The following is an 18,425-nucleotide window of genomic DNA, read 5'->3' on the forward strand; positions in this document are numbered from 1 at the left end:
ACAGGTTACCTTGGCGGTCTTAGGCAAAGGGACTATGGTGGTTAGCTTGATCCATGTAGCTATTAAAGACTTGGTCAAAAAGAGATTGAAAATGTCAGGGAAGACACTTGCCAGCTGTTCAGCGCATGCTCTGAGTACACGTCCTGGTAATCTGTCTGGCCTTGCGGCCTTGTGAATGTAAATCTGTTTAAAGGTCTTACTCACATCGGCTACAGAGAGCGTGATCATACAGATGTCCAGAACAGCTGGTTCTCTTACGCATGGTTCAGTGTTGCTTGCCTCGAAGTGAGCATAGAAGGCATTTAACTCGTCTGGTAGGCTCGATTCACTGGGCAGCTCTCAGCTGACTTTCCCTTTACAATCCGTGATAGTTTGAAAGCCCTGCCACGTCTGACAAGTATCAGAGCTGATGTAGTAGGATACAATCTTTTATGCTGATCTTCTTTTATCTGAATGGCTGTTGATTTATTTACAGTCTCATTGTATGATTATGTACCCAAATTATTGTATTTACAATTTAATTTGTATAATTTTGTCAGCTCAAGGTCAGCTCTCTGCAGTTGAGATGTATACTTATATATTTTCCGATAATTTTGTCTAGCTAATCTAGCTATTGTGATCACCACTGAATCTCTCTTATTGGTTAAGAAATAGGCTTGGGTGGTATCCAGGTTGTCATACCAACCTTGTGTCATCCTGGGATATTCGGTACTACTGGCACTAAACACAAGGGGCGCAATTTTTCAGTTTTTGATTTGTTAAAAAAGTTTGAAATATCCAATAAATGTCGTTCCACTTCATGATTGTGTCCCACTTGTTGTTGATTCTTCACAAAAAAATACAGTTTTATATCTTTATGTTTGAAGCCTGAAATGTGGCAAAAGGTCGCAAAGTTCATGGGGGCCGAATACTTTCGCAAGGCACTGTAGATATGCATATGTTGGTCACAGATACCTTTCTGTGCATTCAAATTGCCATCGATAAAATGCAATTGTGTTCGTTGTCCGTAGCTTATGCCTGCCCATACGATAACCCCACCTTCACCATGGGGCACTCTGTTCACAACAGCAAACCGCTTGCATCCATCAAAACGCCATACGTGTGGTCTGTGGTTGAGAGGCCGGTTGGACGCACTGCCAAATTCTCTATAACAACATTGGAGGCGGTTTATGGTAGGGAAATTAACTTTCAAAACTTGAGACATCTGTGACATTGTATTGTGTGACAAAACTACTTTTTAGTGGCCTTTTTTGTCCCCTGCACAAGGTGCACCTGTGTAATGATCATGCTGTTTAATCAGCAACTTGATATGCCACACCTGTCAGGGGAATGGATTATTTTGGCAAAGGAGAAATGCTCACTAACAGGTATGTAAACAAATTTGTGCACAAAATGAGAGAAATGCGATTTTTGTGCGTATGGAAAATGTCTGGAATCTTTTAATTCAGCTCATGAAAAATGGGACCAACACTTTTCATGTTGCACTTATCTGTTCGGGATATTTGTTTCTTTTTCACCATTTTCATTTAAAAAAATCACAGCAGGTAGTTAATTGTTACCTAGAAATGATTTGATATTGTGATTAAAAAAGACTGCATTGGACCTTTAAGGAGCCCAAGACCCTATTGAGATGCTACATTCAACAACCCAATCTGAAACTGTAGTGAAGGTCAGTTGCAATATACTTTCACAACTTACTCATGGATGTGGAGATAAGATGTTGGATTGCTAACATCTGTGAGGGTCTCATTTTCTTAACAAAACACACACTTCACCTTCCAATACACACACTGCTAGGCCTCTCACCACTCAAGCTGAGTCAAGTGTTTCACTTGGCAACCAGGAGAAGACAGGCTGTTCAAAGTTGTAACGTAGACACTGGGAGTCGAGAAGCAGGTGCAGGTGGTAAGTTTAATATAACAAGTAACATGGAACGATACAATATAGGAGTAGCGTCTAGACATGAACAACAGAAACAATACTGCCTGGAGAAGGAAGCTAAGGGAGTGCCAGATAAAGGGGAGGTAATGAGTGAGGTAATGGAGAACAGCTGAGCTTACAGATGAAGCGCAGGTGCGCGTAATGATGAAAGCCAAGTGTGCATAAAGACCGGTGGTTAGTAAACTGGTGATGTCGAATGCCAGAAGGGAGGAGCGGGGATAGACGTGACAGTACGCGCGGCTCCAGCCGCAGGACAGCCCCGAGGACGAAGAGCAGGCTGGTCCGGAAGGCGAAGATGTATATTACGGATGATATTGGGATCCAGAATGTCCTCCACCGGAACCAAACACCATTCCTCTGGGCCGTACCCCTCCCAGTCCACCAACCCCCACGACGTCGGGAGTCCAGTAGGGATCTAACGGCATAGGCGAGAGCTCCCTCGACGTCCAGGAGGGCGGAGGGGTGTCGTGGGGGACAGCATCAGCCAGAGGACCAGGAACCATTGGCCTGAGAAGGGAGACATGAAAAGAAGGTGAGATACGTTAGTCACTGGGAAGCTGTAAGCTATACATCACCTCCTTGGCCCCCCGGAGAACCTTGAACGGCCCCACAATCCAGGGGCTCAGCTTCTTGCAGGGCAGCCGGAGTGGGAGGATTCTGGTAGAGAACCAGACATGATCCCCAGGATGGAACATGGGAGTCTCACTGTGGTGGCGGTCTGCCTGCTCCTTCTGATGGCGCCACACTTCATCTGCGCGCCTGATCCACTCATCAACTGCAGGAGCTTCAGTCTGGCCTGGGGTCCACGGAGCCAGAAACGGCTGAAAACCCAGAACACACTGGAAGGGAGTCAGCCCGGTGGAGGAGTGACGTAAATTTCTGTACGTACTCTGCCCATGGAAGGAATTGGGCCCACTCTCCCTGCCGGTCCTGGCAGTGACTCCTCAGGAACCTCCCCAGCTCCTGGTTCATCCTCTCCGCCAGCCTGTTGGACTGAGGCCTGTACCCGGAGGTGAGGCGGACCGTGACCTGAGCTTCTCCACCCGTGATGTGAATTGGGGCCCATGATCGGACACAATGTCCTCCGGAAGGCCATAATGCTGGAAGACCTGCTGGAATAGTGCCTCAGCAACCCGGGGAGCAGTAGGGAGACCAGACAGAGTAATGAAACAACAGGATTTAGAAAATCTATCCACAACCACCAAAATGGTGGTGAAACCGTCAGAGGGGAGATCAGTGACAAAGTCAATGGATAGATGAGACCAGGGACGATGAGGCAATGAAAGGTAAAGGAGTTTCCCTGCTGGAGCGTGCCGGGGGGACTTAGTTTGAGCACATACAGAACAGGAGTTGACTTAGCAACTAACGTCCTGTGGCAAGGTAGGCCGCCAATACTTCTTGGAGAGAGACTGGGTAGTGCGAGAAATACCTGGATGTTGGGCAATAACAGCTGTGTGCACCCAGGTCAGCAGCCGACCCCTTATCCCCGTGGGAACGTAGATGCACTCAATGAGGACAGGTAGTGGGTGCAGGCCTCCTATCCAGAGCCTGGTGGATGTCCATTCTGGACAGGACCCTTGCCCGAATCGTAGAGGCGGGACAGGGCATCAGCTTTGGTGTTCTTTGAACCTGGGCGATAGGTCAGCGTGAAGTCAAATCTTGTAAAGAATAGGGCTCACCTTGCTTGGATTCAGCCTCCTCGCTGTCCATATGTACCAGGTTTTGATGGTCGGTGAGGATGACGAATGGATCCTTGGCGCCCTCCATCCAGTGTCGCCACTCATCTAATGCCAACTTCACTGCCAGGAGCTCCCGGTCGCCAACATCATAGTTCCTCTCTGCAGGAGACAGCTTTATGGAGTAATATGCACATGGATACAATTTCTGTGGATTACCTTGATGTTGGGACAGGAGGGCACCCACACCTACTTCTGAAGCGTCCACCTACACCACGAAGGGCAGCGTAGGATCTGGATATTTGAGCAGCGAGGTGGAGGTGAAAAGTCCCTTCAGTAGGAGAAATGCTTCATCAGCTGCAGGATTCCACCGCAACTTCCGGGGACCACCCTTGAGAAGAGAAGTGAGAGGAGAGACGATCGAGCTAAAGTTCTTAATGAATCGACAGTAGAAGTTGGCAAATCCCAAAAAACATTGTGAACCCTTTATGGTGGTTGGGACTGGCCATGACCTGACAGAATCCACCTTCTTGTCATCCATCACGACTCCTTGCGGGCTGATCTGGTAACCCAAAAAGGAGACATCCTCCTAATGGATTTGGCACTTCTTCGCTTTGACGTACAGGTGTTTGGCCAGGATGCGATCCAGGACTACTCGGACGTGAGTGACATTATCCTCCAAGGTAGCCGAGTAGACCAAGTTGTTGTCGAATATACACGACCACCTGACGTCCAAGCATGTCCCGGTGCAACTCAGTGAAGAATGCCTGGAACACTGACAGAGCATTGGCTAATCCAAAAGGCATCACCAAGTACTCATAGTGACCAGATGTCGTGCTGAAGGCCATCTTCCATTCATCCCCCTAAAAGATGCGGATCAAATTGTAGGCACTCCGCAGGTCCAACTTCGTAAAAAAAATGGGCCCCACGGAGTTGCTCGATCATGACCGGTACGCGGGAGGGTAGAGGTACCTCGTGGTGATGGAATTCAGATTTCTGTAATCGATGCACGAGCGCAACCCTCCGTCCTTCTTGGAGGTGGACGTGTGAATTAAACTCTACTGGAGCACCTCCTGGATGAACTCCTACATAGCCTTGGTTTTTATTTCCATCAACTGGTATGTCCATCAATTAATAGGCTAAAAAGCATTATTTTTCATTGTTTTTCTTCTCCTGGACAATTGGCTGGTGCCAATTTCTTCTTCTTTTTTTTACGACTATTACCAGCGGAAACCCTGGTATTTTTCTGATAGACAATGAAATGAAATACACAGTTTGAGATCATTGTGAATGGGAATTGGGCTTCCTGGGAAAATGTTGTCTGAAGTTGCAATGGTAACCAAGGGGCTTAGCGACGGGTCAGTTGTCCTGATTAATCCTTAACCCCATTTGATTGTCATTATTGTGCTGATGACATTTCTTAATATGGGGATATGTAGAATTGTAGGCTTCACTGTGTGCGGCGTTGTATGGGCCGGGACTTGTGTTTGTTCCGGTATGTGCATTGGCTCTGTTTGTCTTGGCAAGGATAGAAAAAGGTGTTTGTGTATTTTGACTGACATTGTTCTGTTTGTCTCTATCAGAGCACCTGTTAGGGATCAGGGCCCTGAGGCAGCGTCTGGAGGAGACCATCCACACCAACGACCGGCTCAGAGAACAGCTGGAGAGGAGACTGGCCGAGGTTGAGAGGGACCCAGGGACACAAACACATGCACACTAAGACACGCACACACACACTCATAGACACACAGTCAGTAAATAGGAGCAAGACTTCTCAAGCGCACACACACCTCTACCTTGCTTTCTCCCACTCTCCCTATTTCTTCATCCATCTCTCTCCCCCACTCTCCATCTATGTAACTGTTTAAGTTTGAATTCTCAGTGACGAACTGACTGTACGTACTGTACTGTGTGGGTTATCCAGTAGCCACCAACATCTTCATCCATGGTACAGAGGAGCAGGGCCAGCTGATCAGCGAGCTGCGCTTTCTGTGGAGTCAGTACCAGGCCCTGAAGGAGCAGCCGAATCTGGGCTCCAGAGGTACGACTAACAAGTATTTGTTTGTTTTTGACTGCTTTGCACATTCCTGAAAAATGTTCTGTGCAGATTATAGCATGGTTTTATCACGTGGATGTGGTTCCTGAGATGTGATTATCAGATCATCTACACAGACCTGCTTTGATAATGCCACTTAGCAGATGCAACATCCTTATCGAATGTATGTTTGTTTATGGGTAACTCTGTTGTTTTTGTAGCAATGCTTCGCTTTATCTTGGCCAGGTCGCAGTTGTAAATGAGAACTGGCCTGCCTGGTTAATTAAAAAAAGGTGGGAAAAAAGACTAGTAATAGTGAGTGTATATTTTGTTAACAAGGGTATGTGATCCCTGAATTGCTTGAACCCACAACCTTGGTATTGCCCAATATAGCAGAGGGATAATCTAACATTTAGTTGTCTATTATTAATTGATCTAAACTAAATATACAGTAATTATTCTCTCTTCAGACAAGCAGAAGAACGAGAAGCCACGTGCGGCTGCTTCTCCATTTTAGAATAAGGCTGTAACGTAACAAAATGTGGAAAAAGTCAAGGGGTCTGAATACTTTCCAAATGCACTGTAAAGTGTGCAACTTCTTTTTTTAGATTTTTATACAGTTTACTCTCCGTTAGTCAGCATCTCTACAATTTTGGGTGCGTCAGCTCATGTTTTTTACTAGACTGTAGTTAACAAATGTCACATTTATGTTATGAATGTTCTTCTCTCTTAGGATGTAGTTTTGTTTTAGGGAGTTGTGTGTATAATGTCAGTGAATTTGAGATGAGTGACCGTGTGTAACATCAATGTACATCTGTCATATATCAGTCAGTGACAGCGTATATAAAATCGGGTTGTATGTATAATGTGTGTTTTCTGTGTTCTCTCTACCAGACCTGAAATGCCAGACCCATTAAAAAATGGACACCATGTCCCAGTGTAGTAACAGCTCAGGGGACAGTGTCTCTGGCTCGGGTCCCCCTCTGTCCTGACTAGTGTCCGGCTACTACCTGTAGGCTCGACTTCGGCGACGTCATCTACAAAATTGCTTCCAACACTCTACTCAGCAAACTGGATGCAGTTTATCACAGTGCCATCCGTTTTGTCACTAAAGCACCTTATACCACCCACCACTGCGACTTGTATGCTCTAGTCGGCTGGCCCTCGCTACATATTCGTCGCCAGACCCACTGGCTCCAGGTCATCTACAAGTCCATGCTAGGTAAAGCTCCGCCTTATCTCAGTTCACTGGTTACGATGGCAACACCCATCCGTAGCACGCGCTCCAGCAGGTGTATCTCACTGATCATCCCTAAAGCCAACACCTCATTTGGCCGCCTTTCGTTCCAGTTCTCTGCTGCCTGTGACTGGAACGAATTGCAAAAATCGCTGAAGTTGGAGACTTTTATCTCCCTCACCAACTTCAAACATCTGCTATCTGAGCAGCTAACCGATCGCTGCAGCTGTACATAGTCTATTGGTAAATAGCCCACCCATTTTCACCTACCTCATCCCCATACTGTTTTTATTTATTTATTTTTATTTTTCTGCTCTTTTGCACACCAATATCTCTACCTGTACATAACCATCTGATCATTTATCACTCCAGTGTTAATCTGCATAATTGTAATTATTTGCCTACCTCATGCCTTTTGCACACAATGTATATATAGACTCCCCTTTTTTTTCTACTGTGTTATTGACTTGTTAATTGTTTACTCCATGTGTAACTCTGTGTTGTCTGTTCACACTGCTATGCCTTATCTTGGCCAGGTCGCAGTTGCAAATGAGAACTTGTTCTCAACTAGCCTACCTGGTTAAATAAAGGTGAAATAAAAAAAAAATAAAAAAAAAAAGGCCAACCGCCTGGGCCTCCCCGAGAACCACAACGCCCTGTGTAAGCAGATCTCCGAGTGCAGGAGGCTCACCTGCACCACGGACACCTACCTGCAGCCAGCAGGGCTCCTTTGACAACAATGCAAATCCAACACACTCTGAAGAGTTATTGATTCCCTTGTTTTATACCATTTTCAGTTTTTCAGCTCATACTCTAAGAATTCAGAAGAATGAAAATGTACCATTACAAGCTTAAGGTCATAAGGTTTCATAATGTCATTCAACCCCACATTAACTATGACAGCATCAGCCCCGTGACTGACGCACAACCTGGTGATATCCAGAACTTTTGCCCCAGGAAAACAAAGTCTTTGCCCCAGGTACAGATATGCCTCACCATCGAACTCCCTATCACAACCGAGGCCAGAGCCACAGAACTCACCTGAGAAGAGGGCTGCTGAGACTCAGGTTGCGTGCAGGCCCCAACAGCCAAAGGGACAGAACTCTGATCCAGAGAGCACAGCCCAGCAGAGGGGGCAGCGGTGGTCCAGGATGTGCCCAGGCAGTTGATAGACTAGGTCAGTGAAGTAGCTGGAGGGGCATCCACTGCCACGGAGGGAACACCCAAGTCCCTGGCAGAATACAGCTGGTACAGGGGCTCAAAGCAATTTGAAAATCTTGAGTCTGGACGCAGGGGAAGGCGGCATGCGTGCCGAGAACGATTATTCTCCTTTCTGGTTCTGTCACGCAACCATTTACGCTCACCTGGAGTCAAACAATGAGCAGCCATTTCCTAGTTTTAGCTAGTAGAGGGGTCCAGTGGGGGAAACTGATCATAGTCCAGGAAGGCCCCATTATAATCTTCTTGGATGTTTTGATAGGAAACATTTAAAGATGCCGATCGTCACAATCATTTTGTAGTTCAAGGCGCTTGGTCAAAATGTTCATTCTTAATGAAGTGTAATAATCCTTTCTTTAGCTGCATCAAGTTCAATACATTTTTCACAAACGAAGGTATCCATCGGAACGTTCCCTGTGACAACTAAGAACATGTCGCAGATTATACACTTAAAAGCACACGAGTCCCCAGCAGATTCAAAGTGTTCACTGCTGAACACCAACAGTCCAAGGGAACAAACATTTCCCTGCTCTGCCTGGTACCTCCCTCCACGGCTGCGGCTGAGGACCAGTGCCTCGCACAACTGTGTTGTCTCTCTTTCATTGAATGTGAAGCGCGAGAGAGAAGCGCAGGGAGGCAGGTGATGGCTGGGTCGGTTATCAGTGGCAGGTCATTAAATGACCACCAACATGGCTGCGTATTAGCATTTGGTGTAGCCTCTCAGAGCTGTGTCGGGCGTGTCCCCAGTGTCACATCTTTCACCGCTGTCCCGCTTCTGTGCTGGTTTGAAATTAGTTTTGCTGTTATTTTCGGTTCTCTTAAAAAATTACGACAAAAATAAGTGTTTCACAGATATCTAGCTCTGCCTAACTTACGCTAGCCAGCTAACTGTATTGACGTCTTCCTCGCATTTCCTTTGGAAACTTGAAATTCATAGCTGCTGTCACGCTGTGCTTTGTTCAGCAAGTCCAACTGGTGCCAAATACGATCATAGAAATGCACCGCTGTTCAAAGTGGTAGACCGTTTCGTCAACATGAAAGACAGGATGTCATTGGCGTTTCTCTAAAAGTAGGCTGAGTCAACATGTTTTATTTACTTGCACGATTTTCCCCCTGCACCGCTACTGTCAATCATTATTTTAACAGTTCATGGTAGACATCATTCATAATAACAATGCACCCCATGCTGCTGATTTGAGCTGCTGAACCGTATTTGCAATTGTGTTTATGGATGAGAAATTTCCAAAAAGTTTGGGAGGGATACTGCTTTGCTATCCATTGCCTAGGACAGGGCTCTCCAACCCTGTTCGTGGAGAGCTACCATCATATACGTTTTTACTCCAAATCTAGCGCGTCCGATTCAATAATTAGCTGGTTGATAGGTTGAATGAGGTTATTTACAACTGGGGTTGGAGCGAAAACCTACAGGAAGGTAGCTCTCAAGGAACAGGGATGGAGAGCCCTGACCTAGGACATCAACAGCCAACTTGGGTTTCATTAAATAACCTATAGGCACAATATTTTTATTGCACATTTAGTCCTAATCAAACTGATGCATTTGGCGATGTTGAGATGCAATTCACTGACACTATAAAGAATAGCTTAACCATACTCATTGTTAGCCTAATATATACTTCGTATCTAGCACTGCCTCGCAAATTAACCAAACGTATATTAAATTACCAAAATATACCCTATACGCACAGCTCTGACTGTCTGTCTGCCCCGGTCCTCTCTCTCCCTCAGGTTGCCCTAGCTGGCTCCTCTTTTCACTTTGCTATGGTCTTCATTCTGTTGTTGTAGAATAGCTCTGCCTACTCATTGATAGCCCCTACTTTACGAACTTGCGCGAGGCATTGCAAGCCAGGAAATTGTGAAATACAGCATTGCGATAGCCTATATCTTTTGATTACGGATGGCTGTGCGCCTCCCATCTCTCCCTTTGCTGTGAAAGATGCGATAGCTTGTGTTCTCGAAGTAGACCACGGCAAAAATACTTCGGAATCCAAGCTTGACAACCATAAGCTTGACAACGATAAACACCTAGAGTCGATGGCAAGGAGTTGATTCTTTTGGAGTCGACTCCCCACTAAGTTAAAGCAGATATGCAATTTGTTGACACTACAACACAGTAAAGACTTGGATACACAATATCCCGAACGCTAATTCGATGCTCTGTTTTGCTTGTTTACAGCTTTTTTCATTTTGAAGGGAACTGTTTAAGGCGGTCTTGTATTGTTATATCATCAACATTTCAAGAATAACATTCTAATATGGGGTGCTAATATGGTCAGCCATTCTAAAACCTGGCTTAACTCTCTATATACACTGAAAATACAAAAGTATGTTGACACCCCTTTAAATTAGTGGATCTGGTTATTTCAGCCACACCCGTTGCTGACCGGTGTATAAACTTAAGCAAACAGCCATGCAATTTCCATAGACAAATATATGCAGTAGAATGCCCTTATTGAATTGCTCAGTGTCTTTCAATGTGGCACCATCATAGGATGCCACGTTTCCAACAAGTCAGTTCGCCAAATTTCTGCCCTGCTATACTGCATCGTAGTGCTTGAGGCGTCACTACAGCCCCGGGTTGGATCCTGGGCTGTGTTTCAGCCAGCCGTGACCAGGAGACCCATGAGGCGGTGCACAATTGGCCCAGCGTCGTCAGGGTTAAGGGAGGGTTTGGCCGGCCGGGATTTCCTTGTTACATCGCGACTCCTTGTGGAAGGTCACAGGACGGGACCGCCGAGTGCTGAAGCACATGAAAATTGTCTGTCCTCGGTTGCAATACTCACTACAGAGTTCCAAACTGCCTCTGGAAGCAACGTCAGCACAATAACTGTTCGTCGGGAGCTTAATGAAATGGGTTTTCATGGCCGAGAAGCCGCACACAAGTCTAAGATCACCATGCATAATGCCAAGCATCAGATGGAGTGGTGAAAAGCTCACTGCCATTGGACTCAGCAGTGAAAACGCATTCTCTGGAGAGATGAATCAAACTTCACCATCTGGCAGTCCGGCGAACAAATCTAGGTTTGGTGGATGCCAGGAACACGCTACCTGTGCCCAGCGGGCAAGTTAGCTGGGCATGCTGTTGGACTTACATGCTGATGTATCACCACACAGGCTACGTTTTCTACTGTGATTGGTCAACAACGGCAGCACTGCTTGAAAAATAGAGCACAATCCTATTTTCTCCGTCTCGGCTGAGCGGTTTCTACGGGCATGAGCCCCGCTGACCATTCAGCCTGGATAGAATTTCACCACGCTTAGGCATCATTGAAAATGAAAGGGCATCCCGGTCCGCCATGCCCTGTCTGACAGCGCCTTAACACTATTCAAAGGCTACACGGAATCTCCGAATAATGTTTACATCACTGGTTAGAAGAGAATTAGTTGAAGACAGTCATCTAAATTCTAGAATGTTGGATGAAGTCTCTGGGAGGCTAACGAAACAGGGCAGAAACAAATCAGTTGCTTTGTTATTTAACTGCAACGAATCACGACCCAGCATAGGATATCACCACTGAAAAGGGTTGGTTGTTATTTAACTGCAACAAATCACGACCCAGCATAGGATATCACCACTGAAAAGGGTTGGCTGTTATTTACGTAATAGTTTGACTTTCAAAAACGGAGCATTGGTGTGGGGCCATCAACTTTTATGCCCTGAATTTTCTGTGCCATTTGAGCTTAAAAATGTTAATGGCGTTTGTTTAAAATCCTGCGATGGACAGGTGCGTAATAACGGTACCAAACCGAATATATGAATCTGAAATCGCTCCGCCATTTCCCAGTTGCTAAAATTCGAATGGTTTGCCTAATTTCAGTTTGTGACAAAACAAAACTGTGAAATATATGTTCAATATCCCAAAATATGGTATTTTCAGCTGTTTAAAGCTGGTGTACAACCCTGAAAGTAAAAGACGCAAAAACAAAATTTAAGGAAAGCATAAAAGTAACGCATATACAGTACCAGTCAAAGGTTTGGACACACCTACTCATTCAAGGGTTTTTCTTTATTTATACTTTTTTTATACTATTTTTTTATTTTTAGAATAATAGTGAAGACATCAAATCTATGAAACAACACATATGGAATCATGTAGTAACAAAAATAGTGTAAACAAATCTAAATATATTTTAGATTCTTCAAAGTAGCGACCCTTTGCCTTGATAGCTTTGCACACTCTTAGCCTTCTCTCAACCAGCTTCATGAGGAATGCTTTTCCAACCGTCTTGAAGGAGTCCATCTCAATTGGGCTGAGGTCGGATGATTGTGGAGGCCAGGTCATCTGATGCAGTACTCCATCACTCTCTTTCTTGGTCAAATAGCCCTGACACAGCCTGGAGGTGTGTTTTGGGTCATTGTCCTGTTGAAAAACAAATGATAGTCCCACTAAGCACAAACCAGGTGGGATGGAGTATTGCTGCTGAATGCTGTTTAGCCATGATGGTTTAGTGAGCCTTGAATTCTAAATAAATCATGGACAGTGTTACCTTGAAAGCAACCCCACACCATCACCCCTCCTACTCCTACTACATGCTTCACGGTGGAAACCACACAAGGAGATCATATGTGCACCTACTCTGCGTCTAACAAAGGCGGCTGTAAACAAAAATCTCACATTTGGACTCAGACCAAAAGGACAGATTTCCACTGGTCTAATGTCCATTGCTTGTGTTTCTTGGCCCAAGCAAGTCTCTTCTTATTTGTGCCCATTAGATGTGGTTTCTTTGCAGCAATTCAACCGTGAAGGCCTGATTCACGCAGTCTCCTCTGAACAGTTGATGTTGAGCTGTGTCTATTACTTGAACTCTGTGGTTTGATGCACTTGAAATAACTGAGGTCTTGACATTTTCCGGATTGACTGACCTTCACGTCTTAAAGTTATGGACTGTTGTTTCTCTTTGCTTATTTGAGCTGTTCTTGACAAAATATGGACTTGGTCTTTTACCAAATAGGTCTATCTTCTGTATACCACCCCTACCTTGTCACAACACAACTGATTGGCTCAAATGCATTAAGGAATTCCACAAGTGTACTTTTAACAAGGTACACCTGGTAATTGAAATGCATTCCAGGTGACTACCTCATGAAGCTGGTTGAGAGAATCTCAAGAGTGTGCAAAGCTGTTAAGGCAAAGGGTGGCTAATTAACGGTCAATTACCGTGAGACCGGCAGTTATTTGCTTGACAATCACCAGCTGACAAAATGTCATGACAGCCACAGCCCTAGTTATGGCATCAGCTAATAGGAATCCTAATAAAATATAAATATATAAATAAGTGCGGCCAGACTTACTAAGGATCTTCAGCAGACTGCACTACCAGCAGGGCCTTCTGCTCCACCTCCACCCTCTCCTCTACCCCACCTCCGGCTTCAGCTTAGGAGGGGGTCTGATGAGCCCTCTGGGCTTGGGGGCCAGCGCCTCCCCATTCTTAGCCTGGGAAACAACGGAAGACATCAGGTAAAATACATGGAAATAATAACAGTTTGGATGTTACCTTTATTCAATCAGTGATTGTTGTGGAGGAGGTACGTGCACATCTGGCAAAGGTAACACAGATTAATCTGCAAAGAATGGAAAAAATAAATAAAAATTATAAATAAAATTTAAAATCTCATCCTCCTACATCCATCTGCTGCCTTCGACACCGCGAACCATCAGATCCTCCTCTCCACCCTCTCAGGGCTGGGCGTCTCAGGCTCTGCACATTCATGGATTGCATCCTACCTGGCAGTCCTGTCCTACATGGTGACATGAAGATGATCGGTGTCTGCACCACATGCGCTCACTTCTGGTGTCCCCAGGCCCTCTCTTCTGTTCTCTATTCACCAAGTCACGCGGCTGCGTCACTCACATGGTCTCTCCTATCGTTGCTATGCAGATGACACGCAACTACATTTCTCCTTCCCCCCCAGGTGGCGACACACACCTCTGTATGCCTGGCAGACAACTTAGCTTGGATGTCGGGCCACCACCTCAAGCTCAACAAGATGAAGCTGCTCTTCTACCCGGGGAAGACCTACTCTCTACATCACGGGCACTATTTTCACCTCCGGATGAGTTGGGGGCCTTGTTGATGAAGTTGTAGCGTCTTGAGCAGGCTTTCCATTAGGGACATAAAGAGGCGGTACACCCCAGGCCAGCAGGGAGAGTCCTGGGACTTACGGGAGAAACCCTGATCAGGGAGATGGAGAGAAGCTAACGTTATAATAACAATTCTGTTTTTGACCACGGCCTATTGGGCTCTGGTCAAAAGTAGTGCACTATGTAGGGAATAGTGTGCCATTCGGGATGCATCCTATGTAATTCCCTCTTCAGACAAATGCCTTTATGTCTTCAACTGAAAATGCACGTGCTGTGGGGAACTGAACCCAGAGACACAGAATGTGACCCGTAACCCAGTGACCAACTGCATCCCGTTCAGACTCATCATCACTTAGGTAATTTAGCCATTTTATATCAATGCTTTTATGTCATGTGCCGCATCCTAAATGGCACCATTTGCAGCCATGTTGTGGATGTGTGTTACCTGTGAGGCTCCATTGGAGGGCACTGCATAGGCACTGAGCAGAGGGAGACAGATGCTCTGGATGACGCTGGCCCCGGCTACTGCTGCTGCCCCCTGGAGGACAGGGCACAGAACATGCTCAATGGCTGAAACACAGAGTACATTTTCATGTTTAAATAGGTTTGTCTTTGCAGAATAGATAATGATATCTAATAATATTACATCTAAGTCTTTCTACAGTACTCAACATTGTGCTATTGGGGTGTGACAATTGGTGTCCTTCTGTACCTGTGGTGGGTGGGTGAATGAGAGAGACAGACAAAGTGTGTTCCTGTGGTGGGTGTGTAATAGAGAAAGACCAACATGTTTTCTTTTAGGGCCTCTACCAATTTTTGGGGGACCAAGGAAGCCGATGGACGATATTTTATGGCGATATTCAATATCATTACATTTAAAAATGTTAGTAAACATCTTCCAGAGACATCCATATATGCATCAATAAATCAAACTATATAACATAAATGGTAATAATTTATTTGTATGGTAAATCTCTATTGATACACTGGTCAGTAGCCTAGGACTACAATACAGGTGAATGCATATGCAATAGAAGTGTGCATGCATTGAGTTACTGAGCTTGCTACGGCGCCGGCTGTAGTTTGCAACACAAGAGGCACGGAGGGCTCTCGCTAGAAAGGGGACATTGGCTGCGCCGATAGTCAAGACTAAGAAAGGGGTAATACTGGCCCTAAATATCGGCCAAACTGATTATCGATCGGTCATTGACTAATGTGTACTTGTGGCGTGTGTGTACCTGTGGCGTGTGTGTACCTGTGGCGTGCGGGCCAGCGGGAGAAGCAGATGCAGGGCAGCCATCAGTAAAGTAGAGGTTGTGTTTGGATCACAGGCTCAGTTCTAGAGTGCTGAGAACCGAGTGGAGAACGGGAACCTTCCTCATCACTAGAACCCAGTGTTCCTCGTCGTCACGACACAGCTCCATAGCCAGGTGTAACACCAGCAAACACACCTTAGAGAAAGAGAAAGATTGAAAGGAAGAGGGGTACAGAGAATATTAAGGCTGAACACTTAGTCGAATTGCTTTACATAAACTACACTTGAGATGATCCACCACAGACAAGTAACATAGATCATTCTGACTGCTGAGTTGCCCTGACTAAGTTCGTCATAGATTATCATTTTTTCAGCACATACAATTGATAAAAGATGCAGAGTTAATTTTTTGGGAATGCTTTTTCAAAACACTTGGAACAACAACTGTGTGTGTTTAGAAGAGTAAAATGGCGGCCTCGGTCTGGTTGTGTGACTCACCCGTCCCTCTGGTCCTTCTGGACGCGTCCTCGGGGACATCCCCTGCCTGGGCCGTGTGATGCGTGCTGTCAATCAGTGCCAGTGCCTCGTCCTGCACAGTCTCACACACACACAGCAGTAGCTGGGGAAGTTGGCAGATCTCACCACCTGGTAAATGTAATGAGCAATACTGTTACAGTGGTATACATGTCATGTATACAGTGGTATACCCAGGGGTGCAAATAAGGAGATACAGTCTGGTACGGCGTCCCGGCAAAATAAATAGTGGGGGTAAGCCGTACCAGTAAAACATGAGCCTGTCAAAACAAAATGTCAAGAAAACTGTAGGCTATTAGACCGTTATTTATCATTACCACATGTCAGAGGCATGGAACAATTGCGAATGGACATTAAAACGGGCGATATAGTCTACGCTCCAAAATGCGATGTGGTTCGTCATTCCAAAATCATGGGCATTAATATGGACTTGGTCCCCTCTTTGCTGCTATAACCGCCTCCACTCTTCTGGGAAAGCTTTCCCACTAGAAGTTGGAACGTTGCTGTGGGAACTTGCTTCCATTCAGCCACAAGAGTATTAGTGAGATCGGGCACTGATCTTGGGCGATTAGGTCTGACTTGCAGTCGGCGTTCCAATAATCTCCGAAAGGTGTTCGATGGGGTTGAGGTCAGGGCTTTGTGCAGGTCAGTCAAGTTCTTCCACACCGATCTCGACAAACCATTTCTGTATGGACCTCGCTTTGTGAACGGGGGCAGTATCATGCTGAAACAGGAACTTCGCTAAACTGTTGAATCGAATGGGCCTAGCCCGAACCAAGATAAACAGCCCCAAACCATTATTCCTCATCGACCAAACTTTACAGTTGGCACTATGCATTCGGGCAGGCAGCATTTTCCTGGCAACCGCCAAATCCAGATTTGTCCTTTGGACTGCCAAATGGTGAAGCGTGATTCATCACTCCAGAGACGCTTTTCCACTGCTCCAGAGTCCAATGGCGTCGAGCTTTACACCACTCCAGCAGATGTTTGGCATTGTGCATGGCTTAGGCTTGTGTGTGGCAGCTCTGCCATGGAAATCCAATTCATGAAGCTCCCGACGAACAGTTATTGTGCTGAAGTTGCTTCCAGAGGCAGGTTGGAACTCGATAGTAAGTGTTGCAACCGAGGAAAGACGATTTTTACAGATTCTATGATTAGGCCTGCAGGCGTGTGCACACATAGCAGGTCCCGTACGGGGAAGAAATTACATATACTTTCACCCCTGGTATACCACACACACACCCACACACAGCGGTTGTTCCCTTCCATACCATCGAGGCCCTGCATCTGCAGCGCAGAGATGAGAGCAGAGGCCTTGGTCTTTGCCATCAGCTGCTGGTCGGTCTGCAGGACACTCTCCAGGATCAGAGAGAGGGGAAACAACACGTCAGAGGTCGTGGCCACCACACTGGAGGATGATGGAGGGAGGATGGGTAAAAAGAGGGGAAGATGTTAGAGCCAATATGTACAGAGAGAGTTGAGACTGAATTAAGTATACAACACAGGTTGGAGGTGATTTTTAGCATCCTGATTTTTCTACCTGAGTGGACACAATATATATCTATTACACCAATTCACACACACACACACACACACCTTCTCCACTGTTTGAGCAGGATCAGCAGCAGGGTAGTCATCATGGATCCCAGACGTAGACAGTGCACCGATCTGGGCACCAGCAACTGAAGAGACAGTGGAAGAGAACATGAGTGAAAAGATGAGTGAGACAGGGATGATGAGAAAACAAGTGAGTTAAAAGGAGTACAGAGATTAAATACAAGAGAGGAAGTGACAGCAAGTACACATTGCAGCAGTTGTCATGGTGACTAACTCACAACAGCTTTGGTCCCATTCAGCACATCCATGAAGAGCTTCAGTCTCATTCAACTGCATCACATCTGACTGGAGACAATACACACATCAATCAACCAACCAATCACATTGACATATCTGCATTTCACTCTGGACAAAATAAATGTAAGACTCAACACACACAAGATTTATATAACATACAACAACCAGTTCCAGTACTTGTAACTAAACAAATACAACTGATCACATGAAATTGGTAGTCTCACATCGCTACTATAACCCAAAGTCAAATTAATTCAACCTTGAACTTGAAAGTCACCGTTCAGTGCAGAGTAGTGGGTAGTGGGATGTGATAACGTACGTGGCTGCATTCCATATACAGTGCCTTGCGAAAGTATTCGGCCCCCTTGAACTTTGCGACCTTTTGCCACATTTCAGGCTTCAAACATAAAGATATAAAACTGTATTTTTTTGTGAAGAATCAACAACAAGTGGGACACAATCATGAAGTGGAACGACATTTATTGGATATTTCAAACTTTTTTAACAAATCAAAAACTGAAAAATTGGGCGTGCAAAATTATTCAGCCCCTTTACTTTCAGTGCAGCAAACTCT

At 45.5% G+C, this 18,425-nt stretch overlaps 2 protein-coding genes across 6 annotated transcripts in view; both read right to left on the reverse strand.

Annotated features, from left to right (window-relative positions):
• Positions 1–13,222: 13,222 nt before the first annotated feature.
• LOC110509500 (nucleoporin NUP188 homolog) lies at positions 13,223–18,199 on the reverse strand. 5 transcript variants are annotated; one of them, XM_036967224.1, is made up of 7 exons: positions 17,833–18,199; positions 17,594–17,679; positions 17,269–17,405; positions 15,962–16,108; positions 15,464–15,659; positions 14,654–14,746; positions 13,223–13,560 (listed from the first exon to the last, which is right to left on the reverse strand). In XM_036967224.1, exons 1-5 carry the CDS (start codon positions 17,878–17,880, stop codon positions 15,616–15,618), a joined length of 462 nt encoding a protein of 153 aa, XP_036823119.1. In that variant the 5' UTR covers positions 17,881–18,199; the 3' UTR covers positions 13,223–13,560; positions 14,654–14,746; positions 15,464–15,615. The 5 variants fall into 5 exon arrangements, with proteins under 5 accessions (XP_036823119.1, XP_036823117.1, XP_036823120.1 ...); XM_036967222.1 differs by having other exon boundaries at positions 13,223–14,299; XM_036967225.1 differs by having other exon boundaries at positions 14,654–14,778.
• LOC110509497 (volume-regulated anion channel subunit LRRC8A) overlaps positions 17,594–18,425 on the reverse strand; it is a 75,187-nt gene continuing 74,355 nt past the window's right edge. Inside the window, exon 5 of the mRNA XM_036967221.1 lies at positions 17,594–17,899. Coding sequence (XP_036823116.1) covers positions 17,890–17,899 — 10 coding nt within the window. The 3' untranslated portion in view covers positions 17,594–17,889. The remainder of the gene's footprint in view (positions 17,900–18,425) is intronic.

This window comes from Oncorhynchus mykiss, chromosome Y (assembly GCF_013265735.2).
Source record: "Oncorhynchus mykiss isolate Arlee chromosome Y, USDA_OmykA_1.1, whole genome shotgun sequence".
Classification (NCBI taxonomy): Eukaryota; Metazoa; Chordata; class Actinopteri; order Salmoniformes; family Salmonidae; genus Oncorhynchus; species Oncorhynchus mykiss.